Source organism: Cherax quadricarinatus, chromosome 34 (genome assembly GCF_038502225.1).
Source record: "Cherax quadricarinatus isolate ZL_2023a chromosome 34, ASM3850222v1, whole genome shotgun sequence".
Classification (NCBI taxonomy): domain Eukaryota; kingdom Metazoa; phylum Arthropoda; class Malacostraca; order Decapoda; family Parastacidae; genus Cherax; species Cherax quadricarinatus.
Window position 1 is genome coordinate 8,081,278 of NC_091325.1, and position 20,186 is coordinate 8,101,463.

Consider the following 20,186-nt stretch of genomic DNA (forward strand, 5'->3'; position numbering starts at 1 on the left):
GAAAGGACTTAATTTTAAATGAGTTCTTGCTAATTGACCAGTTTTACATATTCGGCACGACATATATATATATATATATATATATATATATATATATATATATATATATATATATATATATATATATATATATATATATATATATATATAATATCTGGCAAATACTAAATGGGCTATTTTTAAATCACCACAAAGAAATAGCTTCTCAGAAAAAGTTGACAAAGGAGAGTTATTTTTATAGAAAATCAAGTTTTATGAATACACGGTAAGGAATGTAGTGGGGTACAATCTAATTCATTGACTTAACTGGGACGGATCCCCAGCACGGGGACGCCTGAGGCTGCTTATTTACTAAGCGGGTCATCATATGACTAAAACTACGTCATGAGACATATTTCATTGATGAAGAATATGCTATCACTTCATTTACTAAATATATATAATGACATTATAATTACAAAGAGTTGAAAGTTCTTCATGCGATAAATGACCCGCTCAGGTTTAGTGCTTAACGGGATTTAAATTCAAATTTTCTCTTAGACCAAGAACTGCTTTCAAGAGGAAACTTGATAAATTATTGCATTTTATCTCTGAGCAGCCAAGCTGTGATGTCTATATTAGACTGCAAACTTCATGCCCCAGATACCTGGTTGATCACATCAGTCAGGCCGCGGGGACGTTGATCCCCGAAATGCCCTCCATGTAGCCCTCCAGGTAGTACATCCATGTAGATCTAAAATAGGAAGGTAACTTTCTTATTGTTAACCTAATGTCTCTGATGAAACCATTCCTGAGGCTAAACATTGTTCTTATCTATTTTAATATCCCTGAAGCCACATACTATGTATAGCCTTAAATGTTTTCCTTGACTCCCAATGTTCTTGAAAATATAGTCCTTCCTCCAGTATTTTAGCTCAACATATTGTACATAACATGGTGCCTCTGACGCATCAGAAGACTTGTGTAACCTTGACGTGTTTGTTGTATAGTTTTTAATTAGAGAAAGATGTGTAAATCAGCAATGAACTGCTATCCTGCTTCACATGATAGACACAGAATGGGAACAAAACCTAGCTATCTTAATATTGATGGTATACAATACCGACAAATGATGACTAAGACAGTTGTAACACGTGACTATCTTTATTGCCGAGACTATTCGCCTGCATAACAGGCTTCCCTAATGAAAGTAAGAGAAGTAGCTTCGAAGAAATCTGTTCATCACCATCGGTGAGAGGGGTTCTGTCCCTCAAATTTGATGCCCACGTCTTGCATATTTTTCTTATTCGTTAGAGGGTTATGTTTTCTTGTCATATTACATCACATAAGAACAATTTATTGCATCAAGTGATGAACTCTGTCATCTTGAGCTGGGAAACTTCAGTAAGGCAATAATGATATCATGAAACATTTTACTAAGAGAATGGAGGCTTCAAACGACCTTACTTGCGATCGTCTGGGTCTTTAGTCTATTAATTTCTCCTCTCTCGTTGCCTCAGGTGAAGTTCTCGCTAGAGCTGCCGGGGCTGGTGAAGCAGGAACCTGTGGACCCTTCCTACGATGGTGTCCTCGACACACCTGGTGCTGACCCCCACTGTGTGCCCTCCTCGTCTGCGCCCATGCAGCAGGCCATGCAGAAGGTTCCCGACCTCGCTGACCTCTCTGACCCGGAGTCTTCTTTAGGTGAGTATTTTGTTATTTTATTAATGGGGATCCTTTAAGGAATTTGCTTCGACCCTGGTGAAGGGCTCCCATCCCAGTTTCCCAGGCCCTGTATCACCTTCATGGGTTTATTGTTTCCCCATTAATATAATAATAGGGAAGCGCTAAACCCTAGAGGGTTATAACGCACTAGGAGAATAGGAAATAATCAGGCTTTATCGAACGAAAGTAAAGGGTATTTCCAGCACAAAGGCTCCGTTCTTGAAGGCACTTCTAAGTAAGCCTCAGTCATTTTATTTTAACTCCTCTCCAAAGTGAAAAAAATGTTCAGACGTCTATTCAAGGTGATCTCTTGGCTTAAATATTCTCTTTTCTTTTCTAACTGGGTCTTCGCTTGGACGAAACAAACTGCAAAGGTGATGTGACATTCTCAGTTGGAATTATGTCGTGGATATTACAACTCGGGTGTCTGCATAGCTTCTTAAGATGTAGACCCCGAAATATTTTCAGGATTGGGTTTCTCGCATTCGAGAGATTATATTCTATAACATTCATCGTCTTTGTTGAGCGATTGATAATTTGTCATTTGAAACATTTATTTTGCGTCTAACAAGGCAAGAAAGTTTGGCAACATATAGTGAGCATTATGTATCTAAGACCAGCCGGGGAGAGTTCAACAAAATTCTATAATGCCATTAAGAATATAAGATATGAAACTATACTGGAAACGCAACCATAAACTGGTATCTGTAAATTTGTTGCTAATCGTCGAAATTCATCCTGGGTAGGTAGAGACATATGGGAAGGTCTATCTTTTCCTGCCTCAGTAACCAAGTACTAAATAGATACCTGGAGTTAGTTGACCTGCTGTGAATCTCATCCTTGGGAAAGACCTAAAGACACTAATGGAGACGAAGTACACTGCTTGGATTTCTTGGGTTAGCCTGGGTTATTAACCCTCTGGATTTACTAACAAAGCCATTTTCTTCATATGATGCTGTAAGTAAATCAACGGTTAACATTATGTTAAATGAATGGACATGTGCAACTAGTTATGCAAATATTGTAGCTACGTTTCGCTCACCGGGAGCCTTGTCAAGCCAATACAAAACATATTATATGTACACAGTGCACATAATGGGGGTCTAGGAGGGGAATTCTTGAAGATAGCAGTATTAGTGGGAGCAGTAGAAGCAGCAACATGGTATTATTATTATTATTATTATTATTATTATTATTATTATTATTATAAATAAAGAGCGAGCAGGTGGCAGTACCAGCCTCGGTGTAAGATCACCTCAAATGATGGTGGACTCTGAGAAATGTGTTAAAATAGAGGAAACCCACATGGAGACTGAACCACAGTGCTGTAAGTTACTGAATGTTTGATTTCATTCTGAGATCAATTTTGGTATCAGATCATCTTCAGTGCTGAGGAAGATCTCTGAAAAAGATTGAAATATACAGTCCTTTTCTACGTTGTGTTTCTGTCTCCATGATGGGCTTTCTCAGTTCACTGACAAATGTCAACTACACTTTGTTGCTTCATCATGTTGGAGTAGATTTATGAATCATCATTTTTTGCTAGACACTCTAATAAGAATCTGTGTAGTTTGCCTACTCGTCTTACCAGGTATAAACTATATTATGGACGCCCAAACAGCTTGGCTTCATTTAAGAAAGAATTGAACTACATTTTTTTCCACATTACTGTTCCGTAACCTTACGAATAAGAAAAGCTGTTTTACCAACGCCACGTGAGCCTCAGTTAAATACTATAGTCACCCTGCGAATGTCATCCATGGCCATATATGGACCGTTTTCTACAGATACGTGAATGTCGCAGAGAACGTATATTCACTAGCACGACGTGAGCCTCGATAAAATACTATAGTTACCCTTGATAATATCATCCATAGCCATATATGGACCGTTTTCTACAGCTTCTTTCTGTCGAAGAGAACGTATATGTCTTGAAGGATTAACTTCAATACATTTGGTATGTTTCAACTAAACGGCCAAGAATTATATCTATCTTTGGATTATAATTCACCAGGATTATCGTATTAATAACGTATGCCTCTATTCAATAATTCTCAGCTGAAAAACTTGCCCAACACTCTGACAGTAATATGGATTATAAACAAATATGTATCATTCTAATATGTAGTACTTATTTTTTAGTAAATTATTATTAATATCAAGAATATATGCTTATCTCATAAATATAGATTTAATTTTTAAAGATGTGGACCCGTAAGCCAGCGGAAGGCCTCGGTCTGATGACCAAAAAGCTCCAGTAGTGGGCCATCATATAAGACCCGTGTCAGGACAAACTTGTCCTGTTTCCTAACGAATCTTACCTAACATCGAGTCATCTATATGGCCGAGATCCGTGTCAGGGGCACTTGTAGTATCTCCTGACGAGTGAAGCAACAACAACGCCACTCTGCCATGTGCATGACTGTGTATATACCCAAAGTTTAATTTAATTCCTATTTTGGGGATGAAATTATTCTTCACTGGTAATCAATTGCCTTTAAACCAAATTAATCAATTATAATAATAATAATAATTAGTAGTAGTCGTAATAGTCGTAGTAGCAACAGTAATAGTAACAGCAGTAGTAGTATAATAATTATAATAATAATAATAATTATTATTATTATTATTATTATTATTAGCAGTAGTCGTAGTAGCAACAGTAATACTAACAGCAGTAGTAGTATAATAATTATTATAATAATTATTATTATTATTAGTAGTAGTAGTAGTAGTAGTCGTCGTAGCAGCAGTAATAGTAACAGCAGTAGTAGTATAATAATTATTATAATAATTATTATTATTATTATTATTAGTAGTAGTAGTAGTAGTAGTCGTAGTAGCAGCAGTAATAGTAGTAGTAGTATTTATAAGATAAACTATCAGATAGATACTCTATATCTTGTACTGTGTTTTGTTTATTTGTTTGCATCTGGTGGTACTTATTAATTAAATATATTAAACACATGCCTCATTTACAAAGATATATACACCGAGAGAAGTATGTCTCAATGTTCACTAAATGACTTTAGCCAGTTTACTATATTTAAATACCTGTTCTGGGTGATTTGCAGTCTATCTTTCAGTTTTTTTGTCAAGGCAGAGTACCAAGAAGAGCAAGCGTAATCCATATGGCATTGTATAAGGGCTAGACATAGGGTCCTGCGAGCCTCAGTAGGTAGACACTGTGCTTGTCTATACAGGAACTTCAGCCTGGCATTCGCTTTCTTTACTACACTGTTCCCTATCAATTCTCCTGACATGCATGGGTCAAAGGGGATTCCCAGATATTTAACTGATGAAACCAAAGTGGTGGACTCCCCATTACACTGAACATTAAAATTATTTACCCTTCTCAGTTTATGTTTCGTTCCAAAGAGAATGGCTTCAGTTTTCCCTAGGTGTAATGATAGTTTGTTGTCTACTAACCATTTGCTGCAGGACTCCAGTTCCAGTGTTAAAACATTAGCAATATCTTGTGGGTCTTTACCTGTCACTAACAGAGCACTGTCATCTGCATACAGTAGGAGTTTGCACTTGACACTGATAGGCATCTGTTTATGGTGTAACACCATAAATCTCATTGGAGATGCTATGAAGATTGTTTTATGAATAGGTATGAAAGGGCTCATACAGCCAGGAATATAATCACAGTAGCGGCCAGCGGAGAGGCGGGGCCAGGAGCTGAGACTCGACCGTTGTTACCACATATAGGTAAGTGAACACACAGTTGATAGGTTAAAGCCTACTAAGTATAGGTACTTGAACCTTCAGTACCATTTAGTGCCTTTAGGATCGAAGACCTTAGTTACTGAGGAAATAACTTCATACGTTTCTAAAATGATTGGGTTTCATTCTCATAAATAATAATAAACAACCAACATTCGGATACAATACCATAAAGTAATCCAGAAGAACATCTCTTGCATTCAGTTTTTTCCCCACCCGGCAGCCGGGGAAATCCACACTCAGTATTGGTAAACCAAATAGCTGGACTGCACAAGAAAATGTTAACGAGCACTTGGCGAGAACTACGAGTAACTAAACCGAGGCTGTAGGATGCGTGCTTCTCTCTCTTTCTCACTCACTCGCTGTTGACGTGAAGCGCACTCTACTTGTTCTCCACTTCACCACCACTCACTAGTACATATGTTCTCACATACCAAGTTTATCTGTTTGTGACTCGAGACTCGATAACGCCCATTGAGGGAGCGAAACATCGGCAATAAAGGTTTCCTCTAAATATTGCATTTGTTTCTTTACAATCTTTCATTTCGTCTCGCCCACAGTTGAGCTTTATCAAAACTTAATCAAGCACAATCCTGAGCCTGAATCTACATTACGTGTCTTCATATCCACTTGTAGGCTTGTTGCCCTAGTCACTATCCTCTACCTCTTTTTCTTTGGTCTGTTCTTGCTTTGGAAATGTTTTCTACCACTCATGTGGGCTTTGCCAACACTGCATTTTTTTCCATTTTTAATTCCCGTTTTCTCGTTCTCGCTCCTTCAGCAGCACACTTCCCTTCCATCCCTGCATAGTCCTTCATCTCGCTCCCTTCTCTACGCCTCCTCGTCATGAAGGGCTTGTGGCAGGAGGCCAGGTTATTACAACCAAAGTCCTCAGGTCTCCCCTTACACCTCTCTTGAAGAATCCTCGAGGAGCTGATGACAACGATAGGTATTTGTAATAAGTCTGAGTACCTGTTGCTCCTGGTTCTTACCCTCTCTTCCAGTACTCTTGACGACCACTCCTAGTCATAATACATTCTTAATACACTAGAGTTATTATAAACTCCTGAGACCTGCTTTATTGACTCTTCGCGTCTGAGATCAAATACTCCATATAAACATATATTTATACATCACGAGTAATGTGATTACCAGCCTGGACGGGAGGAATGCCTAATATCTCTTAGTAGGTAGATTAGTTACATGGAAATACTTGAGGACCAAGCAACCAAAGATATTACGGAATTCCTTCTGTCCTATTGAGTAGTAATTACATAACTGTGTAAATACACAATATATAAGTAATAATATACCGTAGGGAGGCACCACCTCTAGTACAGGGAAATTACAGCCTCGAAGTGAATAAAAATACTTCATGGAAAAAAACACGGTGGTTATGTATTGTATACTGAAACCCCAAGCATTCCAGAAATTTATCTACCAGCTTTCAGTATTTCAGCCTACTCCACAAACTTGACCACTATGGTATAAGAGACCATGCGCTTGCATATTTTAAATCCTACCTTTCTAATAGGTATCAGTATGTCACCATTAATTAAAGACAGCCTCATCAATACGGCCACTTGATACTGGAGTTCCGCAGGGAAGTGTCCTTGGACCCCTGCTCTTCCTCATTTACATCAATGATCTTCCAAACATATCCCAACACCTGAAACCCATTCTCTTTGCTGACGACACGACTTATGTCATCTTCCACCCTAATCTTGCCACCCTCAACACCATTGTTAACGAGGAGCTGCTCAAAATATTGACTTGGATGACAGCCAATAAACTTACACTTAACACTGGCAAAACCTACTATATTATGCAGATGTTGCGCAACTTAACATTAAGATCGACAACACTCTGCCAGACATAATGAGGGCAAATTCCTTGGCCTATACCTCGACAACAACCTAAATTTCAGCACCCATATCCAGCACATAACAAAAAAAGTATCCAAAACGGTGGGGATCCTCTCCAAGACACAATACTACGTGCCGCAAAATGCCCTTCTCACACTATACCATTCACTTATATATACATACCTCACCTATGCTATCTGTGCTTGGGGATCAACTGCAGCAACACACATAAAGCCAATAATAACCCAACAAAAAGCCGCAATAAGAATCACTAAATCCCATCCCTGGCAATACCCCCCCCCCCACTTTTCATAGATCTAAACTTACTCCCTTTTCAGAACATTCCCACTTACTACTGTGCAATCTATATCTACAGGACCTTAAATTCCAATATTAACCTTGACCTAAAACGCTTTCTTGATATTTGTGGCAGGATCCACAGGCATAACACCAGACACAAACATCTCTATGACATTCCCCGTGTTCGACTAAACCTTTACAAAAATTCAATGTATTTCAAAGGACCTAAAATCTGGAACACCCTACCTGAAAACTCTAGAACTACAGACACATTCATCACTTTCAAAACAACAGTTAGAAAACATCTTATCTCCCTGATACACCCCGACAACTAACTACATGATAACCACCTGGTGGTTCACAATTACACTCACTCACCCACTGACTATAAACCCAGAAATACTAATCTTAATCTTAAAATAATAAATCCTAACTAGTCATAAGTTTGCCTATGATACTCCAATATAAACACTTTGTATTGTGCCAAAACAAAAGCATTCACATTGCTAAACTCACAAATTATGATGTAGTCACTTAGCCTTAATACCATAATCTATAAGGATTTATGTTAAGAATTAATCTAAGTCTGCCCGAAATGCCTAGCTATGCTAAGTGTCCTAGTGGCCCCCTGTGTAATTAGTATTTTATAACAGGTAAACCACGCAATACCCAAAACCTGTAAACCCCACATTGTAACCCTTATAGAGAATAAACTTGAATTGAATTGAATTTATGTTTTTACATCCATACTTGGGTGAGGGCTGGCTTCTTCCTGCCGTGTTCTCAGAAATACTTTCCTGTGACACGTGGGTGACATCGAGCTTTGCTCGTTGAAACACCAGTTGATGATGGTCCATTTGGCCACAGTGTAGGACCTGGCAAAAGTTAATTTCCTGTCAAGAGAGATATTGATAATTTTTTCTTATTTAATTAATGAGTTTAATTGCATTCTTGAGTGATGTCGGCTTAGCGATATTGTGTTACTAGCTAGTTAGGTACGAGAGACAGAGAGCGGAAAGGAAAAGAAAGGAAGGGAGAGAGAGAGTTTACAAGAAAAGCAGAAGACCTTTCTTTAATATTTGGTACTTGTGAATTCGATCTCCTCCCAATAGTAGCTTCCTTAATATACCTTCGAGAGGTTTCGAGAGTTTTCCTGCTGCAGCAGTCTATCCCAGGGCCAGGCTTGTCGGCGATTCTAAATAATTATTTATAAATTCATGGGGAAGCACTTTATCGGGATCTTTTCAGTGTAATTAATAATAAAAATGATTTACGAATAACATATAGGTATTACTGATGGTTTCACAATGACGTGGACATTACCGATTTAAAACCAGTGTTGAACAAAACAGAGAATCTACACCGTTATGGTGTATCACCTTAATGGTGGCTTACACCATCCCAACTAAGCAACTGACTTTATGGTGATGTGGACCTTGTTAAATAGTGTTTGCCAGAATACTGTTACCAATACTGTTACTACTATTACTGCTGCTATTATTATTATTATTATTATTATTATTATTATTATTATTATTATTATTATAATAAAAAAGAAGCGCTAAAGAGTCATACAGCTGCTACTAATATTAGTACTGCTATTATTACAACTACTACCACTATTACTACTAGTACTACCACTATTAATATTACTACTACTACTACTACTACTACTATCACTATTAATATTAATACTTCTAGTACTCTACCATTACACTTCTATTATTACTATAATAAAAATAGTAATAAAAACAGCAACAGAAAGACGAGGAAGAAGAATATAAACAAGACATAGAGTTCATCTCGTGGCTTCACACCTCAGACAGCCACCTGTGTGATCAGACATTATGCAGGCCGATTCTTGGCTGTAATTAGAGGGGCGGGAGCAAGAGGTTCGTCGGCAGCCATAATGATGGTCGAAGTGAATTGTAAAATAGGTTGGGCGATGAGGTAACGAGGCGTGAAGATGTAATCAAGGAGTTGGACCAGCAGTTTGATGATCTGGGAGCAGAGAACAGGTGGACAGAAGCCCGTGAGGTGAGTGCAGGGTGCTCATTATGGCTGGTAATGGAGAGAGATGACAAGTGTGTGTGTGTGTGTGTGTGTGTGTGTGTACTCACCTAGTTGAGGTTGCGGGGGTCGAGTCCGAGCTCCTGGCCCCGCCTCTTCACTGATCGCTACTAGGTCACTCTCCCTGAGCCGTGAGCTTTATCATACCTCTGCTTAAAGCCATGTATGGATCCTGCCTCCACTACATCGCTTCCCAAACTATTCCACTTACTGACTACTCTGTGGCTGAAGAAATACTTCCTAACATCCCTGTGATTCATCTGTGTCTTCAGCTTCCAACTGTGTCCCCTTGTTAATGTGTCCAATCTCTGGAACATCCTGTCTTTGTCCACCTTGTCAATTCCTCTCAGTATTTTGTATGTCGTTATCATGTCCCCCCTATCTCTCCTGTCCTCCAGTGTCGTCAGGTTGATTTCCCTTAACCTCTCCTCGTAGGACATACCTCTTAGCTCTGGGACTAGTCTTGTTGCAAACCTTTGCACTTTCTCTAGTTTCTTCACGTGCTTGGCTAGGTGTGGGTTCCAAACTGGTGCCGCATACTCCAATATGGGCCTAACGTACACGGTGTACAGGGTCCTGAATGATTCCTTATTAAGATGTCGGAATGCTGTTCTGAGGTTTGCTAGGCGCCCATATGCTGCAGCAGTTATTTGGCTGATGTGCGCTTCAGGAGATGTGCCTGGTGTTATACTCACCCCAAGATCTTTTTCCTTGAGTGAGGTTTGTAGTCTCTGACCCCCTAGACTGTACTCCGTCTGCGGCCTTCTTTGCCCTTCCCCAATCTTCATGACTTTGCACTTGGTGGGATTGAACTCCAGGAGCCAATTGCTGGACCAGGTCTGCAGCCTGTCCAGATCCCTTTGTAGTTCTGCCTGGTCTTCGATCGAGTGAATTCTTCTCATCAACTTCACGTCATCTGCAAACAGGGACACCTCAGAGTCTATTCCTTCCGTCATGTCGTTCACAAATACCAGAAACAGCACTGGTCCTAGGACTGACCCCTGCGTGTGTGTGTGTGTGTGTGTGTGTGTGTGTGTGTGTGTGTGTGTGTGTGTGTGTGTGTGTGTGTGTGTGTGCTCGCCTAGTTGTACTCACCTAGTTGTGGTTGCAGGGGTCGAGTCACAGCTCCTGGCCCCGTCTTCAACTTCCAATTGTGACCTCTTGTTGCTGTGTCCTTGTCTCTGTCCATCTTGTCAGTTCCTCTCAGTATATGTCGTTATCATATCTCCCCCTATCTCTCCTGTCCTCCAGTGTCGTCAGGTCGATTTTCCTTAACCTCTCCTCGTAGAACATGCCCCTTAGCTCCGGAATTAGTCTTGTTGTAAACCTTTGCACTTTCTCTAATTTCCTTACATGCTTGGCTAGGTGTGGGTTCCAAACGTGTGCTCACCTATTTGTACTCACTATTTGTGGTTGCAGGGGTCGAGTCTTAGCTCCTGGCCCCGCCTCTTCACCGGTTGCTACTGGGTCCTCTCTCTCCCTGTTCCATGAGCTTTATCAAACCTCGTCTTAAAACTATGTATGGCTCCCGCCTCCACTACGTCACTTTCTAGGCTATTTCACTGCCTGACAACTCTATGACTGAAGAAATACTTCCTAAGATCCCTTTGACTCATCTGAGTCTTCAACTTCCAATTGTGACCTCTTGTTTCTGTGTCTCCTCTGTCCCTTCTGTGTGTGTGTGTACTCACCTATTTCCTCACCTATTTGTGGTTGCAGGGGTCGAGTCACAGCTCCTGGCCCCGCCTCTTCGCTGATTGCTACTAGGTCCTCTCTCTCCCTGCCCCATGAGCTCTATCATACCTCGCCTTAAAACTATGTATGGTTCCTGCCTCCACCACATCACTTTCTAGGCTATTCCATGGCCTGACTACTCTATGACTGAAGAAATACTTCCTAACATCCCTTTGATTCATCTGAGTCTTCAACTTCCAATTGTGACCTCTTGTGTCTGTGTCCCATCTCTGGAACATCCCGTCTTTGTCCACCTCGTCTATTCCGCGCAGTATTTTATATGTCGTTATCATGTCTCCCCTGACCCTCCTGGCCTCCAGTGTCGTCAGGCCGATTTCCCTCAACCTTTCTTCATAGGACAATCCCCGTAGCTCTGGGACTAGTCTTGTTGCAAACCTTTGCACTTTCTCTAATTTCTTGACGTGCTTGACTAGGTGTGGATTCCAAACTGGTGCTGCATACTCCAGTATGGTGTGTGTGTGTGTGTGTGTGTGTGTGTGTGTGTGAGTGAGCGATAACGTGTATGTGGTTGTGTGGATATATTGTGGGTATGGTTAGACGCACGACCTGAGCTGCGGTGTAGCGCAGTGAAATCTGACGTTGAGTTATCAGTGTGAGGCAGGAGGGAGGCAGGGCTGGCATCACAGATAATTCCCCCTCCATCCCCCTGCCTCTCACAGGTGGCAGCTACTCCGGGGACCCTCCTGGGTTACCTATCTCTGTGGGAATTCCCTTGTATATCCCTAACTCTGAATATTATATTATATAAACTCTATTGGAAGTTCCTATCTGTGTGAGTTAAGTATAGTGATTTCTTTACAGATTTTTCTTTGAGAACCCTATCTCCGTGAGGTGGTTCTTGTGATTTTTTTTTTTGAGGTCCCTAATACATCTGATGTTTATGTTGAGGGTCATTCATCAAAGAGCTTGTTGAGGGTCTCGTATTTCTGTCTGGGTTGCTTACAGCATATAGGATAATTTATTTTCATGTCTTTTTTCCTTAACGTCTACGTGAACGTCAAAGGAGGATGCTGTCATCCAAGAAATATATTCTGGCAGTGATACTACGTACATAATGCGGGAAGATCACCCACTAGAACCTTGGTTTTATAATGCCAGATGACTTGTCTTTTAGAGAACACAGTAAGGCAAATATGAAAGCTAGAAAAATGACAGGGTGATCATTAGAACTTTTAGAATAAGGGAAATAGTGCCAATTCGCTTGCGTTCTCTCTACTTACAGTACTGCTCGATGTTAACGGCTCAGGGTACCGAATATGCACCCTCTTGAGTGGAGGAGAGTCCGCTAGAAGCTGATTTATATGCAGGAGATACATGACAGCCTAGTCCCAAGCCTACACACTACAATGTACTGGAGTAAGAAATATGGGAGGAAGTGAAACATAAATTCAGTTAAACGTAGGGGATCCCATGGGCACCAAAAGATAATACTGTATCAACATCCATTAGCAACGACCATTCAGTGTGCTACAGATATCAAAATATTACCAGAACAGCTTAAGAGTCTTAAGAGGAAACTCAGTCACTACCTCCGCCAATTGCCAGAGCAACTAGGGTGTGATGGATATTCAGGCTAGCCGGTCACAAACAGGAATAGCCTGGCTGATCGGACAAGCAAGAGAAAAACCTGACCAGGTTGCGGGAGTAGGCAGATTCTCCGAACTGGTTACAGGATATCTTTGATCTGTAATGCTTGTGTGAAATTCTCAAACACCGTGTTTGGCGGACAAAACCAAAACTGGTTTCAAAAATTATACTTTCTCAGCCTGGATCGAGGGCAGACTTCCCTGTTTACTGAGAATCAACTAGGCTGTTACAACTCGTGGAATTAGTGCCAATTGGAAGTACATAAACCAAGGTTCCATAGTAGTTATTATGGGCGGCAACAACTGCTGAACCTTCCCTTAATTCATCAGTTCCTCTTATCCACTGTCCCGGCTCAGAAAGAAATAATGGCGATGTAAATGACTTAGAAACTACAGTCTTGCTGGACGTATTCAAGCGTTAAGCAGAAGGGATCCGTGGAGTGCGGTGTATCTAATGATGTTAATTAGAAATAATACCCTATCTACCTTCCTACCTAACCCGACCTCCGCCACACCATACAGTCGTCTCCAGTTATACCCCGTCGCAAGCCTTCCAGGTCATATCCTCGTCCATCATGCCAATGTGCAAGAAAACTGAAATCATACTGTTTAGCTTCTTACCGGAAGATATCAGAAACACTACTGAGACAAGTGTAGAAGTCTTCAAGAGGAAACTAGATGAGTATCTTCACCAGATGCCAGATGAGCCAGGCTGTGATGGATATGTGGGGCCAGCGGGCCACCAACAGCAACAGCCTGGTTAACATTGCAAGCACCAGACGAGTATGGCACTAGGCCGGGTAAAGTTGATAGTGGTAATAAATGAGTGTAATGGTGATTGTTGAGTGTAGTGGTGATTGTTGAGTGTAGTGGTGATTGTTGAGTGTAATGGTGATTGTTGAGTGTAGTGGTGATCAATGCAGTAGTGGTAGCTGAGTGTAGTGGTGATCAATGCAGTAGTGGTAGCTGAGTGTAGTGGTGATCAATACAGTAGTGGTAGCTGAGTGTAGTGGTGATCAATGCAGTAGTGGTAGCTGAGTGTAGTGGTGATCAATGCAGTAGTGGTAGCTGAGTGTAGTGGTGATCAATGCAGTAGTGGTAGCTGAGTGTAGTGGTGATCAATGCAGTAGTGGTAGCTGAGTGTAGGTACCTGTGGAAGGTCTCCACACAATGCGGTGTCACAAAAAAATCGTTCGTGGCTAAAACCATTTACAACTTTCGTTCAATAATGTTCCCGTGAAACGTCGCGATAGTTAATTTACCGTACAAAAATCATCGTATATAATATCATACATAAATACTAGAAAACGGCCGTTCACTGTTAACAGAGGAGGTGGAGGGTAGATTTCTTAGCTTTTATATTATAGCTATATTCACGAGGAAGCGCTTAACCCGAGGGGGTAATACAGAACCTGGAGAGTACGAGGTAATCGGAATTGATCCAAGGAAGAGGGAGGATATCCAATCTCTTGAGTCAAGAACCCTTCACCTGCATCAAGAACACCCCCCTTGGAGGGACACAGCAGGAAATACTCCAGCACACCTGGGCTCACCATTGGCCTTGAGAAAGAGGCTGAGCGGCTCTTCAAAGTGCCGCCGATGAGACGTGACTCCGTATATAAACTAGTTACAAAGGCGTACAGCCGACTCTACTGATGGAAAGACACAGGTGCATAGATAAACCATAAACGATTGTTTGCAATCGTGTCATTACGATTTCGTGAGTGCAAAGGTGGTTTATACTGTCACAACGTTACGCTCAGTAAAGCTTTCTCGAGACAACACAAGTAACAGCGGAAATTGCATTCATATGTATCTGGAAGGTTTGATACGAGTAGATGTGCTCATACACCAGCCTTTCTTCAGATCTCAGGTAGGCTTGCCTCTTGCCCAGTTCTCAGGTGGGCTCGACTCTTGTCCAGATCTCAGGTGGGCTTGTCTCTTGTCCAGATCTCAGGTGGGCTTGTCTCTTGTCCAGATCACAGGTGGGCTTGACTTTTGTCCAGATCTCAGGTGGGCTTGTCTCTTGTCCCAGATCTCAGGTAGGCTTGCCTCTTGCCCAGTTCTCAGGTGGGCTCGACTCTTGTCCAGATCTCAGGTGGGCTTGTCTCTTGTCCAGATCTCAGGTGGGCTTGTCTCTTGTCCAGATCACAGGTGGGCTTGACTTTTGTCCAGATCTCAGGTGGGCTTGTCTCTTGTCCAGATCTCAGGTGGGCTTGTCTCTTGTCCAGATCTCAGGTTGGCTTGACTTTTGTCCAGATCTCAGGTGGGCTTGACTTTTGTCCAGATCTCAGGTGGACTTGTCTCTTGTCCAGATCTCAGGTGGGCTTGACTTTTGTCCAGATCTCAGGTGGGCTTGACTTTTGTCCAGATCTCAGGTGGGCTTGTCTCTTGTCCAGATCTCAGGTGGGCTTGACTTTTGTCCAGATCTCAGGTGGGCTTGTCTCTTGTCCAGATCTCAGGTGGGCTTGACTTTTGTCCAGATCTCAGGTGGGCTTGACTTTTGTCCAGATCTCAGGTGGGCTTTCCTCTTGCCCAGTTCTCAGGTGGGCTTCCCTCTTGCCCAGTTCTCAGGTGGGCTTTCCTCTTGCCCAGTTCTCAGGTGGGCTTTCCTCTTGCCCAGTTCTCAGGTGGGCTTTCCTCTTGCCCATACTTCCTCTCATAACAAAATGATTTTGTACCCGCATTTTTATTTATTGGTGGGATTAACACTCATGACTTATTCTTTATAAACAGGTTTTTGTCCACCTTAAAATTAGCTGGGCTTTTCCCTAGTGTAGTGAAGGTACTGTTATGTCATAGACGCAGACAGTTACTTCAATCTTCTCTCTTTAGATGAAAAGTGATGGAGAAAACGTCGATTATCTTCTTAGACGAATTAATGTATTTACTAATTGTCTGATGATTGCCTACCTGGAGTCTACCTGGAGGGCATTCCGGGAATCAAAGCCCCAGCGGCCCGGTCCACGACCAGGTCTCCCGGTGGATCAGGGCCTGATCAACGAGGCTGTTACTGCTGGCCGCACGCAATCCAACGTATGAACCACAGCCCGGCTGATCCGGCACCGTCTTTAGGCATCTGTCCAGCTCCCTCTTGAAGACAACCAAGGGTCTTCCCGTAATGCCCCTCATTGCTGTTGAACAGTCTTGGGCCCCGGTCACTTATTGCGTTTTCTCGCAGTGTACCAGTGACGCCCCTACTTTTCACTGGGGGTATGTTGCATCGCCTGCCAAGTCTTTTGCTTTCGTATGGAGTGATTGCTGTGTGCATATTAAGGACCAGTCCCTCCAGAATCTTCCAGGTGTAGATTATGATATATCTCTCTCGCCTGCGCTCTAGTGAGTACAAGTCAAGTGCATCCAGGCGCTCCCAGTAGTTAAGGTGTTTGATGGAACTTATACGTGCAGTAAAGGTTCTCTGTACATTCTCTAGTTCTGCAATTTCACCTGCCTTGAATGGGGATGTTAATGTACAGCAGTATTCCAACCTAGAAAGAATAAGTGATTTAAAAAGGATCATCATTGGTTTAGCATCTCTTGTCTTGAATGTTCTCATTATCCATCCTATCAGTTTCCTCGCAGATGTGATAGTGGCATTGTTGTGGTCCTTGAAGATGAGGTCTTTGGACATTACCACACCCAGATCCTTCACATTACTTGTCCGCTCTATTGTGTGATTAGATTTTGTAGTATACTCAGTCCTAGTTATTATTTCCTCCAGTTTTCCATGACGGAGTAGTTGGAATATGTCTTCATTGAACATCATGTTGTTCTCTGTTGCCCATTGGAAAACTTCGTTTATGTCTTCTTGGAGCTTTGCCGTGTCCTCAATGGATGACACTCTCATGCAGATCCTAGGATCGTCTGCAAAAAGATTATTCAGTGCTGTGGTTTACATCTCTGTCTATGTCTGATATGAGAATAAGGAACAGGATAGGTGCGAGTACTGTGCCTTGTGGGACAGAGCTCTTCACTATGGCAGCATCTGATTTAACTCTGTTTACCACTACTCTTTGTGTGCGATTGGTTAGAAAGTTGAAGATCCATCTGCCTACTTTGCCGGTTATTCCTTTAGCACGCATTTTGTGTGCTGTTACACCATGGTCGCACTTATCAAAGGCTTTTGCAAAGTCTGTGTATACTACATCTGCATTCTATTTGTTTTCCAGTGCATCAGTGTGAAGCCGAAATAAACAGTATATTTCTCTCTCTCTCTCTCTCTCTCTCTCTCTCTCTCTCTCTCTCTCTCTCTCTCTTTAAAGGACGTTTACTGTTTTTTATGCTAGTGAGGCCCTCTTGCTGGTGAGAGATTGTTGATGCAATGAATTTGATCAGTCTTTTGTGGATGTAAACTTGTTTTCTTTCTATAGATTCCGCTTTGTAATTTAGTCTCCTGAAGCGCAGAGGCTTGGTGCTGGCGAGAGCCACTTGATCCAAGGAACTGGATTTATCCTTCTCTCCCTCTGAATGAACCTGATCAGGATATACACACCGAGAGGTGCATTCAGCGTATATACAAGCGAAGTGTTTACCCTCATCGCTATTTTACGGGCGGTAAAATTGGTTACGCACTGCCCCAATGACCCTAGTGTAGTTTATAGGCTTTAAACCTCTACAACTTTATAATTCTGAATGAAACCTGAATGCCTCACATTCTCCGAGTGCTATGTGAACCCAGAGAAAGATTAGCGCTGCCCTCATCCTGATTAACTGAAAATAAGTCGTGTTGCTTATCTCTCGTCTCTATCCTGTTGTGACCTGATGTGTGGTTGTCGTGTCACGGTTTTTCCTGCTCTCACGCACCCGCCATATTGTCAGTGTTTCAAATCTCCTTTCTAAGCTGGTATTTCTTACCTGAGTAAGACATTTTGTATGGTGCTTAAGTTTTTTTTGTTATTGATAGTATCTGGTTTAGTTATCCAATGTAGTCCATAGGCTTTTAACCCTTCCCCCCAAACCCAATTCTGCTGTCGAAATCTGGATATTCAGGTTTGGTGCAACATAAGTTGTGGTATTTTTCGTATTTCATCATCAATTTACGAGAGAGAGAGGGAGAGAAAAAAACAGACAGATTGACTAAAATTTAATGTGAAGTCACTGAAAACTTAGCTAAACATTTCGGTTTCTGAATTGACATCACATCTATACAGAAACCAGCCCCTACACACACACACACACACACACACACACACACACACACACACACACACACACACACACACACACACACACACACACACACACACACACGCTGAAGGAAAATATACTTCAAGTATTTGACTAAAAACGTGACATTTACTTATATAATCTTCAAGATGACGTTTGTAGTAAAGTGAATGTTGACTAGTACTTTTGAACACATGTAAATGTGTGTGTGTGTGTGTGTGTGTGTGGAACAAAACGATAGTATTGGTATTTGGTTTGAAAATTAAACAGAACAGCTCGTCACATTCGGACGCCATTTCCGCTCTACTGATAACGTGTTTACCAAAGAGAATTTTTGTTTTGTTCTGTAAAATGTTACCAAAATGTGCTGCAAACTATCTATATTTTTTGCTGTACAGTTCACTCAGAGTGTCTCTTGTCAAGTACATAGTGACTCTTTCACAGAAAATCTGAAAATTGTTAAAAAAAAAGTGTGAATTATTTTCCTCGTATTTACTCATGTAGTCACTAGGTTGGATTCCCATTGGCTGCCTCCTCTGATAACTAAGGGGTGTCTTGTCATTGGTTAACACAAAGCCCAATTAAAGCTTTTTATATATATAGATATATATATATATATATATATATATATATATATATATATATATATATATATATATATATATATATATATATATATATAGGTGAAATTATAGGGACCCATGGCCTCGGTTATGTATATAAAGAGCTTTAAGGAAAAATAGTGAGATTTCTCTTTAGGGCTACCATGTATATTCTACTTCTCATATCCTCTCTGAAGGGAGGTTTCTTGATATGGTGAGGAGCTCTTGATCTAAGGAATTGGGGCTGAACTCTCCTTGGATCAAACCTAAATGGTTTCCATTCCCTTAGGCTCTGTATAAGCTCTACGAGGGTAGCGTTCCCCCATGAATGTAATAATAATACTAAAAAATTGTGCCTCCCCATCTATTGTACATTATATACTTGATGTCAAATCACGTTAAAAAAGCAAGAGATATCGAAAATATTCTATTTTTTTTATTTTTTGTAAACGTGACCCTTGCAGATATAAGGGCATTTTTCCTGCTTGAGCTTTGATATATCTTTCATGAGTTTCGAGAGTTGTTCTACTCCGACGCCTGGCCCAAGGGCAGGTTTCGGGAGTAGAAATAGACAAGTCTGGGCTTTGGTCAGGCTTGTCTAGCGCTTGCCTAGTCAACAAGGTTGTTGCTATTGGCAGCCCGCTAACCCATAAATCCATCACATCGTGGTTGATCTGGCACTTAGTGACGATACTTGTCCTGTTTCCTCTTGAAGACTTCAACATATTCCCAGCAGTGTTTCTGATACCTTATGCTAAGATTCTGAATAGTCTGGGTTACTGTTATATTTCTTGTCTCAAGACGAACTCAGCTGAAATAAAATTATTTTGGTGTATATCCCATTTACTGTATTTTCCAAAAGTTTAACGAGACTCAGCTTAAAAGGCAGAAACGAACGAACACGCACACAGACTATAAAACCAACGATAAGAAGAGTACTGTATATTTCAGTCTATAACTGAGGCCCTCTTTAGGAGACAAATGCATAAGGAATTCTAAATATATACAAATTTCACCTGTCAGTTAAATCTCTTAGCGGATTTTGGGATTATGTTCCCCACAGTCAGATCTCAGACCAGACCAGGACTCCTAGGCTGGAAAGGAAATATTACAGAATAAAGAACAAAAGAAAGTCCAGGAATGTGTACAATAAACGCAAGTAGAAGCTCATAAGACCTACATGATGAAACGCTTCCCTTAATAAATGTCCTGAAGAATACATACAGTATGTATGTACATACATAAGAACATAAGAAAGAAGGAACACTGTAACAGGCCTACTGACCCATGCAGAGCAGGTCCATGTCCCCCCCCCGGATTAGACCAATGACCCCCCTCGCGGATTAGCCCAATGACCCACCCAGTCTGATCATCTCCATTCAAGGATGGAGCACTGCACCAGACCCAGC

General features: G+C 41.3%; 1 protein-coding gene across 5 annotated transcripts in view; it reads left to right on the top strand.

The window, feature by feature from the left end:
- LOC128693682 (transforming protein p54/c-ets-1) overlaps positions 1 to 20,186 on the top strand; it is a 496,563-nt gene that overhangs the window by 115,860 nt on the left and 360,517 nt on the right. For all 5 annotated transcript variants that reach the window (XM_070091145.1, XM_070091146.1, XM_070091147.1 and 2 more), the window contains one exon: positions 1,500 to 1,683. In XM_070091145.1, coding sequence (XP_069947246.1) covers positions 1,500 to 1,683 — 184 coding nt within the window. The remainder of the gene's footprint in view (positions 1 to 1,499; positions 1,684 to 20,186) is intronic.